The sequence below is a fragment of the Taudactylus pleione genome, unplaced genomic scaffold (assembly GCF_031769625.1).
Source record: "Taudactylus pleione unplaced genomic scaffold, aTauple2 ptg001990l, whole genome shotgun sequence".
Lineage (NCBI taxonomy): Eukaryota > Metazoa > Chordata > Amphibia > Anura > Myobatrachidae > Taudactylus > Taudactylus pleione.
The window spans coordinates 1,473,767-1,485,752 of NW_028286386.1; the positions used below are offsets into that span (position 1 = coordinate 1,473,767).

At 46.6% G+C, this 11,986-nt stretch overlaps 1 protein-coding gene across 4 annotated transcripts in view; it reads right to left on the bottom strand.

Moving 5' to 3' along the window:
• The window catches only part of ITFG2 (integrin alpha FG-GAP repeat containing 2), a 37,093-nt gene extending 36,231 nt beyond the window's left edge, over positions 1–862 (bottom strand). For 2 of the 4 annotated variants that reach the window (XM_088465453.1, XM_088465452.1), the window contains exons 1-2: positions 618–860; positions 431–526 (exon numbers count right to left, since the gene is read on the bottom strand). In XM_088465453.1, the coding sequence (XP_088321579.1) occupies positions 431–526; positions 618–713 (192 nt within the window). In that variant the 5' untranslated portion in view covers positions 714–860. Of the gene's footprint in view, positions 1–430; positions 527–617 lie in introns of all 4 variants that reach the window. The other 2 variants (XM_088465454.1, XM_088465455.1) reach the window with 2 other exon arrangements.
• Positions 863–11,986: the final 11,124 nt, after the last annotated feature.

The following is an 11,986-nucleotide window of genomic DNA, read 5'->3' on the forward strand; positions in this document are numbered from 1 at the left end:
AGAGGGCTGCATGTGGGGTGGGGAGGGCACAGTATAAACAAACCAATTCTCACTACTCCTGTGTGTGCTTTACAGTTCAAATTGACAGTGAAGCAAATTAGAAAATATATTTTTTCCATACAGGTCACCCAAAGCTATAGACTGTGTAGTTTATGCAACTTGTCTCCTAAGATGCTTGTTTGGGAGGAACAGCACATTCACACCTGATGGGTCAGACCTGATCGTCATAACAGAAATCCAAATAGGCTTATGAGCACTACGAGTGTGGGAAGAATTACAGAAACAATTATACATTTCTTTAATGTTAGGCGAGCATGAATTGCGCACAGTACGATACATAGAGCCTGCTGCATGAGATGTCTCGGCTATATCGGTGGTGGGTAAAGACAAATGAGATCCAGGCCATAGGCGGGAGAAACCCGGGGCTCACCATGCCAGAGCAGCAGCGGGTCAGCCACGGCTTGCTGTGGTCACTCCGGTACACGTGCAGCCTACCACTGGTGTCTCCCAAGACCAGCTCATTGAGCTGCAGAGAGAAAAGAGCAAAGAGGGCGGGATCAGTAGCTGTCAGTCAGTGTGACCGGGAACCCCCGGCACACCACCACCACCCCGGTTACCGAGTCGTTGTCCGCGTCCCCCAGGCACAGCGCGTGCGGGAAGAGCGAGCCGCTGAACTCCAGCACCGCGCGCTGCACGTAGCAGAGGGAGCGCATGGTCACCACGAGACAGGCTACCTCTCAGCCGCACATCACACACAATCACGGACACACACAACGAGACTGAGCAGACACTGTGTGCGACGTGCTGCCGGCGCTTCATAGTGACGTCATCTAGTCAGACGATACTTCCTCGGTGCGGAATGCGATTGGTCGGCTCTTTTGTTCACGTGACTGGGCTTTACATCATCACGTGATCTTGTAGCCTTAAGTTGTTATTGTTTTTCGGGATGGTCATCGGTGATTTGGTGGGTTAACCATCTGGAAGGGGGCGTGGTCTCGCGGTCGATATCCCGTGGTTCCGTTGTTACTGGGGGGGCTAGAGGTGCGGACTGCCCTGTGTGCAGTGCCGGCCAGCTCCCTCAAAAGTGTCAGGAGCCGAGTGCTGCACTTAATTATACAGTGCAGCACCCACCTCCTTTCACTGAATGGGAGTCTGCACCTTGGTGTCACCACTCGGCTGGTGACAACCAGGTGCGGCCCGCACCCCTTTGTGATGCCACTGCATGGTATCTATTCTTCCACTTCTCCATACCTCCCAACTGTCCCGCATTCAGCGGGACAGTCTCGTTTTTCTGTGACTATCCCGCCCGCGGGCTGCAGTGTCTCGCTGTGGGGGGGAAGTTGGTGAGAGCACAAACCGCTGCTCTGCTATGCTGAGCAGCGGGTATGCAGGAGGATATCTGTTCTCGTGCGAATGGACTGCCTGGGGGGTGCTGGGCACGCCCCCAAAGTGACAAAATCGGGGGAAGCCGTGAGGCTCCGCCCCATTTTCAATAGACTACACTCCCTTTTACTTAGGCCATGCCCCCTTTTCGGTCGAAGGCGCGCGACCTGTCCCTCTTTCCAACATTGAAATGTTGGGAGGTATGCTTCTCACCCGCTGCTCTGCTTTACCCCCTGCAGCCAGCCATCTGATGGGCATCGGAAACCTGCATTTGTTGGCTGACAACCATCGCATTTCCGGTATTCGATAGTACTTCCATAAAATTGGAAACATCGATGGTTGCAAACCATCGGTTTTAGATTTCCATCCCTAGTGTGGTACAAGAGATAGACAGTAAAAGGGTCGACAGCGTCTAGATAGACACCAGATGTTAGACAGTCAATTGGTCGATAGGGACTAAATGTCGACATGTAAGAAGGTCGACAGGGACAAAAGGTTTATTGCTAAGAGATATGCTGCACTAGTGTTTAAATCTAGTACTAGGGGCATGGGCGTCACTGGGGTTGTTGAAACCCAGTGCTCTGTACTCGCCCCCTGCCTCGTTCCATGCACAGGGCATGTGTGCGTCACCCATCACCACTGCTTGCCGCTCGGTGACACCATTGGTAGGGGTGACACCAGAATAGTAGAGTTCTGCTATTTTGGTGTCACACCCTCGGACGGTGTCACCCTGTGCGGCCCGAACATCCCTAGTGACGCCACTGACTAGTGCGGTGCTCCGCTCCAGGATTGCTGCCCTGGCACCTTGTCAGCAGCTGCTGATCCCAGTCATCTGATATTCGCCTTTCCTAATGCATCCTGTTGTTTTACCCTCCAGACTCCTGTGTAGACTTGCATTTACAATCTCAAGTGTCTTCTGCTACTGGTACAAGACTTTGATCAAACCTGTATTTCCATACTCAAGTGCTTTCTGCAGTTATTCCAAGACTCTTTTCAAATCTGCATTACCTTGTACATTCTGCTGTTATAACAAGACTGCAGTGTGACTCTGCATTTACTAAAGCTGGCCACACACTAGACCAACTTTCATCCAACCATCCAACTAGGTCATGCTTGCCGACTATCTGGCTGCCCCTTCCGGGAGGGAGCAGCCAGATCAGCTTTACTGGCGGGAAAGTGGCCAGCAAATGGGGCGGGGCCGGCCAGACTAAAAGAGTATGCGGGGGGTGGAGCCACGTGATCACGTCACTTTGGCCCCGCCCCCGCTACACTGCCGATATTACAGGCAGCGTGAAGCAGGGGGAGGGGCCAAAATGACGCATCACAGGCCCCCTGCTGCCGAGGATTTTCCTGTAATTGCGGTGGGGGGCAGGAGGGGTTTGCAGCCGCCGGGAGACTTGCCTGCCTTCCCGGGAGGTCGGGAGCGGCACCCGATTTTCAGGATGCTCCCGACCAAATCGGGAGGGTAGGCAAGTATGAACTAGTTGATTGGTTGGAATGAAAATCTGGTAACGGATGGGAGTAAATGATGATCAGCAATTTGCTCCTAAATGCCAGAAAACAGATGAAAATGGTCGTCAGACAATTTTATTAAATGTTTGCTCTAAGCAATTTGTTCAAACAACAGTTTTTTGTCCATTTTCCAGCGTTTGGGAGCAAATTGATGATTGTCATTTGCTTTCATACCTTACCACATACTTGCCGACAATTAGCTCCAGCCTTCCGGGAGGGAGCTGATTGTTGGCTAATAGCGGGGGGCGGGACTGGCCATTGTGGGTGGAGCGGCCATTTTGGGTCACACTGGGGGCTGAGCCAAACGATCGCGTCATCGTGACTCCGCCCCCTCTTCACATTGCCGTGATTTTTGGCATTGTGAAGCAGGGGGCGGGGCCACGATGACGCGATTCTGCGCGAATCGCATCACCGGGCCCCCCGCTGTGGGGATTTCTGTTTTTTTCAGGGGGGAGGTGGGGAGACTTCCGGGAGGCTTGCCTGCCTTTCCGGGGGGCCGGGAGCGGCACCCGAAAATCGGGAGGCTCCCGGCCAAATCGGGAGGGTAGGCAAGCCTGCCTTACCAGATTTTCATTCCAACCAATCAACTAGTTGGCTGGTTGGATGTAAGTTGGTCTAGTGTGTGGCCAGCTTTAGTGTTTCAGCTTCCAGTATCTGCATTACCAAACATTTAGGGCCATATTCAATTTCCGGCAAAAAGTTCTCGCCGGTGATGTCACGTCGCCAGGCGTGAACTTTTCCCCATATTCAATTCCAAAGACTTTTCGTTGGTGCGAAAAGTCTGCGCCTTGTAACCAGCGGAAAAGATTCGCCTCTGAAAGGTTGCGGCAACACTTGGGTGCGTTTTTTTACGTCACTTAAAACTTAATTTTAATCATTTTTAGCCATGCTTGCACCCATTTTCATGTACCCCAAATTTGTTGGGACTACTTGCTTTTGCCAAAAAAACCTACTAAATGCTATTCTTCATCACTTGTGCAAAGACGCTAAATAGCACCAATTGAGACCATTCAAGTACCCCAAATACTTTCACCAGGGCTAATTGGGGGTATCCAAAGTGATCCCCATATCAGTGCATCTTTGGGGGTGTGAGGCTGATTTCCCCAAATCTGACAGTGCTTTTAGCCGATTTAAGTTTTGCCGGGATGCATTTTCGTGTCTTTTGGAATTGAAAAGGGTGAAAAGCGGTGACGAGCGCGATACTTTTCCAGAGCCAAAACTAGCGATGATGGCGAAAACTCCAGCATGCGAAAAGTCTGGGACTATTCGCCGGCAACTGAATATGGCTCTTAGAGTCCAGATTTCACTTATGCTGGGTACACACTGACAGATACATTGGCCGATCAATTGATCAGCCAATATATCTGCTGCACGTCGGCTAGTGTGTACCTGCGATATGTCGGTGAACGTCGTTGTTCACCGACATATCGCATTGGCTGTGCTGCACACTTGGAAAACCCTGATTTCCAGAAGTTGTTTTGTTCTTATGCTGGTTTTCTTTCTTTGGCTGCTGTATGGAATTTCTTATCATTCTTTTTTTTTTATTGTATTGTGGAACAAATTTTTTGAGGATTTTTATCTCTTTGGAAATTGGATTGTGTATGAATAAATTATTTGATTTATTGGATCTGGAGTATTGAGCTTCTTCCCCTTTGGATACACACAATAAGTGGACCAACACTTATCAGAACCTATACAAAGAAACCTTGATGTGCAAGTACAACATCTAAGATACAGTGAGTGGGGTACGCTATTTTAAAGAAACCTTTACAATATTTTTACAATCAACTTTAGAGTGAGTTAATGGTACGCTGTGCCTCTTATCTTCTGACACATATTGGGTGACGGTTGTTCCGGTTAAAGATACCTTTATGGGATTCACACAGGGTTTCCTTTGTGAGTAGGGTATGCTCCATTCTCTACCCACTTACCTAGAGTGTGAATTTCCTTCTCACTAAATGTACAACTGTACTACAGATTAGTGACACAACATATATTTCCTTTGTTTTCATGCAAATACTTATTGGAGGGAAACAACTGTGAAGTAAAAAGAAGGAAAGAAAGAATTGCAAAGACAGATTCCTAACACAAGGGACATTTTATGATCTGATTCAATAAGTATATACCTGTACTAAGTGCCTATCTGTGTACCCCTTTTATCCCTTTCATTCCCTTTGTGTTCATATGTATGGTTAAGGTGATTTCCATTTAAGAACTAGGAATTCCTCCAGGCAGCTTTTGCGCATCCAGTTTGGAACCCTACACATTTAAAATATATATGCTACATGGAAGTTTGCCATGAAGATGCAGTTAAAATGGGAAAAGCTGTGAAAGGTCAGCAGTGATCTGCGTGATATCTTCAAACCAGTAGATAAAGCCATGAGGACCATAGTATTAGCTGTGAAGCAGCATGTGTATTCCATAATCCATGGGAAAACATCTACAAGTGATGTATGGATGACTTTGCAAACAACTTATGAGGAGAAAAGTTTAATGAGTAGAATCCACGCTACTCATGTACGGCACTAAGCTAAGTGCGTGCAAGTATATGAATTAATATATAGACACAATGCTGTCTATCAGCAGTTGACATCAGAATGTGTACAACTAGATGATGAGGAAGTTGCAATAGCAATGCTGCAAAATCTTACACCAGTGGTTGTTCGAGCTAAGCTGCTGCAGTTTCAAGAGCACAAACCTGTAGAGACCAATACTGAGAACTCTATTCTGCTGTCAAAGGGTGTAATGTTTAAAAAACCCAAGTACAAGTGCGTAAAGTATCACAAGTTGGTACATAAGACCTCAGAATGTAGAGCAGGTAAACCAAGTGGTACTTCATCATGCATGTCACTACCAGGGCTGTGTGTCACCAGAGATCGTGGACCTTAACTGTCCGGGCACTCTGGTTGGGTCCCTTCAGCAGGGGTGCTGGCTTCTGGAGGTAACCCTAGTACTGGTGATCTGTCAAGGGGGTAGGCAAGACAGCTGGCTGGTGATTTTACTAGCAGTGCTGCTGACTACTGGGCGTCGCCATCTTGGATTTGGACATGTGACCTGGTTGAGCCAATCCAATCACAGCCTCTTCCTGGGAGTCCTAGCAATCAATCCTGTACCTTTTCATGGTACTTAAGGGCTGTTTGGAAGCTCTTTAGTTGCCAGTGCAACGTTATAAACAGCACAAGCTGTGTGCTAGTTCCTGTGCTCCCTCTTCCTCAGTGATTGCTGCAGTTCATTTGTAGTCTGCCTGCTATTCAGCTTAGTCTCAGTTCCAGCCTAACCGCCACTGATTACAGTTACTGTGTGCATCCTGTTCGCCTATCCAGCTGGAGGTCCTGCCGTCCCCATGGTTCAAGTGTCCCCTCCAGTTCCAGTGTCTGCCATACTCCACGTCTTCTTCAGTTTACTACAGTCTGAGTCTCCTTCATTCATGAATAACACCCTCCTAAGGCCGGCTTCTATTCAATACCAGCAAACCGTTCTACGGACATCTCCTGTCTCTACTCCGGATTCAAGTTCTAATCAAGTTGTGACAATGCAAGCCTGCAAAGATTGTTGGTGCATGGATTCAGGAGCCATTGTGCATTGGTGGATCAAGGGCAAAACAGTTGTCACAGACATAGATTATATACTAATTGTGCCAGATTTATTGGAATTAGTGCACACAGACATATGTGGACCAATGTAGGTGGAGACAATGGCCCTCATTCAGAGCCGCACGTTAACAACAGTACGCTCGTTGCGTTCCGATGTTGACTAACCGCGCATGCGTCGGTGTTACACTGCGCATGTGCGTACGGCAGATTGCGAGCTTTTTTTCTCTCGTTCCTAAAATAGCGTACAGGAAGTGACATGTCAAATGTGATTGCCAGAACAGGGCGTTTTTGGGTGTTGACGGGGGTGGAGATGAAAAAACGCAGGCGTGGCGAGGCATTTTTGGGGCGTACATACATTAGCAGATGCGAACGTCAAATGTGTTTGGACCGTCTCATACGTCACTGGAACATCCGCTTTCCCTTCAAAATGCTCGCACAGCTTAGGGTCTGGATTACTCGACCACATTGGCGATGGCCTTCTCCTCCGTCCCGGGACTCAACGATGGTGTTGCGATTAATCGCGGCTGGTCAGTAAAGTAATTAGTGTTGGATTGAAACCCGGCTTGGTATGTGTTTGGAAAGCAGTTTATTGGGATAGCACAAAAGCGTACGCAGGTGGAAATCAGAGCTGCTAATGTCATGATTACACAATCAATTAGCGTACATTTTTGGTTTTTTATTTTGGCCACAATTTGTTGGTTATGGCCTATTGTAACAATAATGTCATCATGTTTTAATTAGCTCCCCTTTTTTTTGGTTTACTGTGGAATTTGCATCGCTATGTGATTTTTTAAACGTTCCTTAAAGAGGCCTTTTTTTTTTTTTAAGAGGGTCAGTTTTTGCCTTTAGGGCCAGGATTAAATGTAACCCATTTGTACAATAATGTCACAATACAATCTCAGTTTTTTGTTTTAAATTTATTGTTTAAACACAAACAAATTGGCCTAATATTTTGTTGCCTTTTTTTGTGGCAAAGATATTTGTTATTAAAAAAAAAAAAAACATAACTGCTAACATAAGCGTAAATACAAAATTTAAAAACATTTCACAAGAAAGGAGAGGGAAGTTTTGACCAGAAAGGAATATGAGCCAAGCACACAAGGAGTGTGGGAAAAGTCGCCATTGCTGTCACCGTTTTCTCGCCCGTTTGGCTGGGTGAGGGTGGGCGCCAGACCGGGTCCGGGATGCCATCGGGCTGGCCTGTCCCGAGGCAGATGTTGTGGCCTCTGGACTAGGCACATTTGGAGGATTGGCTGATGTTGTGCCAGAGGTGGAGGATCCGGATGTTCCGGCAGGAAGGGAGGTCGGCTCCACCATGTGCTGGCGAACGAGCTGCTCCAGGGCATCGGCGATGCAGATGTTGGCCCTGGTATTTTCCGCCAGGGCCTGACCAATGGTCACGTTGGCCGCAGCATTTTGCTCCAGGGCCTCAGCCACCCGTATCAGACTGGCGTCCATCCTCTGCAGAATCTCCGTATGGCAATCCGATTTAAAATTGAGTTCTGTGAGGAGGCCCACTGCCTGCGAGGGGGCACGCCCTGGACTGGCTTCTGCAGGGTCCTCAGCCGGATGTACTGGTTCCTCCCCTGCAGAGCCAGCAGAAATTCTGCGGCCAAGGCTCCCCTCTGGAGCAGACTCATCCGCCTCTGTCTCTGTTAGGAAAATTGCGAAAAGACTCACATTAGAATCTACATATTGGCACAATAGCATTTCAGAGTTGGTGACATCACAAGACTTACCTTGGCCAACATGAGGAGCCGCAAAGTCTGGCATGTCCGTATCCATGTTGGACACGCCAAACACCTCCACAGCCTGCACACACCCCTGTGCCAGCTCTTCTAAGTCTGTCAACTCCAATGACACAGGGGTGGGACCCCCACCTGTCCCCCTTGCATGCCTAGCCCTGTCGGCAAGTTTTTGCTTGAGACGATATTTGAAGTCTGCCCATCTGTGGAATGAAATTGGACCCATTATCCTTTTTTTTACAATGGGGTTTGTTTATAGGATGGGAAAGTGTTTACTTACCGCCGTTTGACATCCCGGGCTAGACGGACATAATCACCCACCCTATTGACAGCAACGGCGACCTCCTCCCACATTCTCCACTTCTGGCTTTGGCTCAGATTCCTGGCTGCCTGGGGCAGGATGTCAATGCACTTCTGGATCAAAACCTCCATCTCCTTGCTTGTGAAATGTGGCTGCCTTTTTTTTTTGGCAGCTTTGGCGGGTTGACTGGGGCCAGCAGTCTCTTCCATCTCATCCTCCTCACCTATTTGGGTAAATATGCAGATTTAGCCACTTCACAACTTGACCAATATATTTGGTTTAAAATAATCATTGAGACAAAATGCATGAAGGCCTTACCGCCGGATTTTTGGCCATTGTTTCCCTGGTCTGAAGCCATGTCTCTGCTTCCAGAATGAAATCAACCAGAAATTCAATGTGATTTCGTGACGTATTTATACATGCGTCCTTTGTTTGCGGCCGCATCATTGATTGTGCGTCCCTATGATTCATCCTTAATTTGTGCGGGAAAATAAACACTATTTATGGCTTGGTGTGTGTGGAGTCGAGGTTGGGTTGTTGGATTGTTGGCGGTTAAGTTGTTTGGATTTGGTTGTTTGCGGTTGGAGGATTTGGCAGAGTTGGTTTTTTGGTTGGTTTTGCTACAGTTGTTTTGGTTTTCCGTTCGCATTTTTTTGCTTTTTTCCACATCCTTTCCTGATTTGGTAAGTTTTGTGCAGTCTAATTTGTGGCCAATTGGTGTCTACTTCTGTTTTTTGGTTAGCTATTTTTTTTTAACACTAATTTCATCTTTTTTAGTTTGTTTTGGCTTTCGGACCCAAAGACCTTTTTTTTGGAAATCTTATATATTCGAGTTGGGTAAGTCCATTTTTTTTCTTGCATTTGCGAATTAATTACCGCATTTTTGATTGTTGTTGTAGTGACTTGCATTTGCGAACTAATTAACGCATTTTTGACTGTTGGTGTAGTGACTTGCATTTGCGAACTAATTAACGCATTTTTGACTGTTGGTGTAGTGACTTGCATTTGCAAACTAATTAACGCATTTTTGGCGGCTTATTCATCATGTAAACCAGTTTTGCTTTTCCCTTTTCCATTTTTGGGGGCCATTTGAACCCTATTTGACGTACGGTGTGCAATGTCGTTTTCCTCGATGGCCAAATGTGTGTTTCGCCTATTTTATGTGTTGGCTTGCAACAATTTGAACAACAAAAATTCACCCTCTAAATTTTTGATGTCTCATTTTTGGCTTTTTAACAGTTTATACGTATCATGACAATACCCCGGCATGTAAGCAGCTATGGATGGTATCAGAAAGCTAAGTTGTTTTTTGTTACTTTTGGGGTGGCTCAAAAGCCTTACATTGTAAACTTTGAATTTCAGGTAGATCTGGGGCGCATTGTTCTGGCCCTGCTCCCTGAAGACGACCAACCTCAAACTCGTCCCAGGCGTAGGCATCGTAGGCATGCAAGGCCCCAGATATTTCGAACACGTGTCACCCTTTTTGGAATGCCCGATGATGAGGTTTTAAGACGCTACCGTCTACCTCCCAAAATCATCATAGACACTCTCTCATTAATAGAAAGTGATCTTGAGCGGCAAATTGACAGTCCAACAGCAATACCACCACTGACGCAATTTATGGCGGTGTTACATTTCTGTGCCTCAGGATCGTTTCAAACAACGGTGGGAATAGTGGCGGGCATCTCCCAATCCTCCTTTTCCCGGATCCTGAGGGCAGTGATGGAGGCACTTTTCAAGCACCTCCATCATTTTATTAAAATACCTTTGGATATGGGTACCCTTAGTGTGGCCAAGGCCAATTTTTACCAAATAGCTGGCTTCCCACACATCATAGGGGTTGTGGATGGTACTCACATACCACTTCAGCCTCCAGCACGGCTGGAGGCAATATTTAGAAACAGGAAACACTATCACTCCCTGAATGTAATGGTGGTATGTGATGCCTCCCTCCAGATCCTGTCCCTGAATGCTAAATTACCCGGAAGTGCTCATGACTCCTTCGTCATCCGGCAATCAGGGATATGGCAGAAATTAACCAACCTACAAGCTGGTGATGCGTGGCTTCTGGGTAAGTGGAGACCTTTAGTACATAACAATGTTAAGCTTGATACACAGTGTTCCTGATGTGGTGTATTTTTGTTCACAGGAGACAGTGGATACCCTTGCATGTCCTGGCTGCTCACTCCTTATTTGGCTCCCACACCAGGGCCACAAAGTGCGTATAATTCCGCACTTACAGCCACCAGGCAAGTGGTGGAGCGCTGTATCGGCCTTTTAAAAGGCCAATTCAGATGCCTCCACCGCTCTGGTGGCGAGCTCATGTATTTGCCGGATATGGTATCGAAAATTGTGGTCCTGTGTGGGATATTTCACAACATTGCCATAAGGAGTGGTGTCCCAATGCAGCCAGAGGATGCCTTACCTGAGGATGGCCCCCCCGAGGTTGGTCGGAGGTCAGTATGTGGGGGGGCCATACGCGATGATGTGGTGGCCAGATTTTTTAGGTAAGTTTTTACAAAACAACAGTGTTTATACCTAATGTGTTTGGGTTTGTTTGCGAACCTCTAATTTTTTGTTGTTTTTTTCACCATCTTCTGTTTGTTCACATAATCTTTGGCACTCCAACGCTCACTACTTCCTGCTACCCTTACCAAACCTGGATCTGGACATTTTGGGAATATATTATGGAACCCATATCACAACGCCATGTTTGTGGAATCATGTTGGCATGGTCCTTCGTCAACCAGTTCTTGATTTGTTGTTTTTGGTTTGTTTTTGTTTGGTATGTGTTGTATTTGAGATTATCACTGTGTGTTTTTTTTGAGAGTGACCACTTTGATTTATCAGTTATGTTGTGAATAAATGTTTGTAGAGTGAAATGTTCTTGCTTTTTTTGGACGTTACCAGCAAGTGTAACCAGGTTCACACACGGTACATTTGACTAAGGGGTAATCCAGTACTGTCGCCAGTTGAGCTAAAATGAAATATGTTTTCAGGTTCAAAACCCACACCAAAAGGAAGCCTGTACAATCATTTGGCTTTGTAAGATTGGCCTAAGCAGCTTGCACACCAACTAGGAACCTGTAAAATGTAGAAATATCTAATTGACACTACACCCAAAAAGGGAAATGACATTGTGACTGTTATGTGTTTCTTGTGGCTGTTTTACATACAAATACAAAACACAATCTTACTTTAAAAAAATGGAAATCCTTGCAGGAACAGTCTACTTATGTCAGGGTAAACAATCTTTGGGTTTGAAAAAACGAATTAGCCGGAACGTATGTTTGAAAAATACAATTTATTTTGAAAAAGAAAAACCACAAATAAAACTATTGGCGAAGGATGCCAGACAGACGGTCAAGGGCCACGAGCACCCCAATTATATGTTGGCGCATCTGGGCCACACAGTCTTGTACTTTTTGACGACGCCTCTGTTCCTCTGTGGG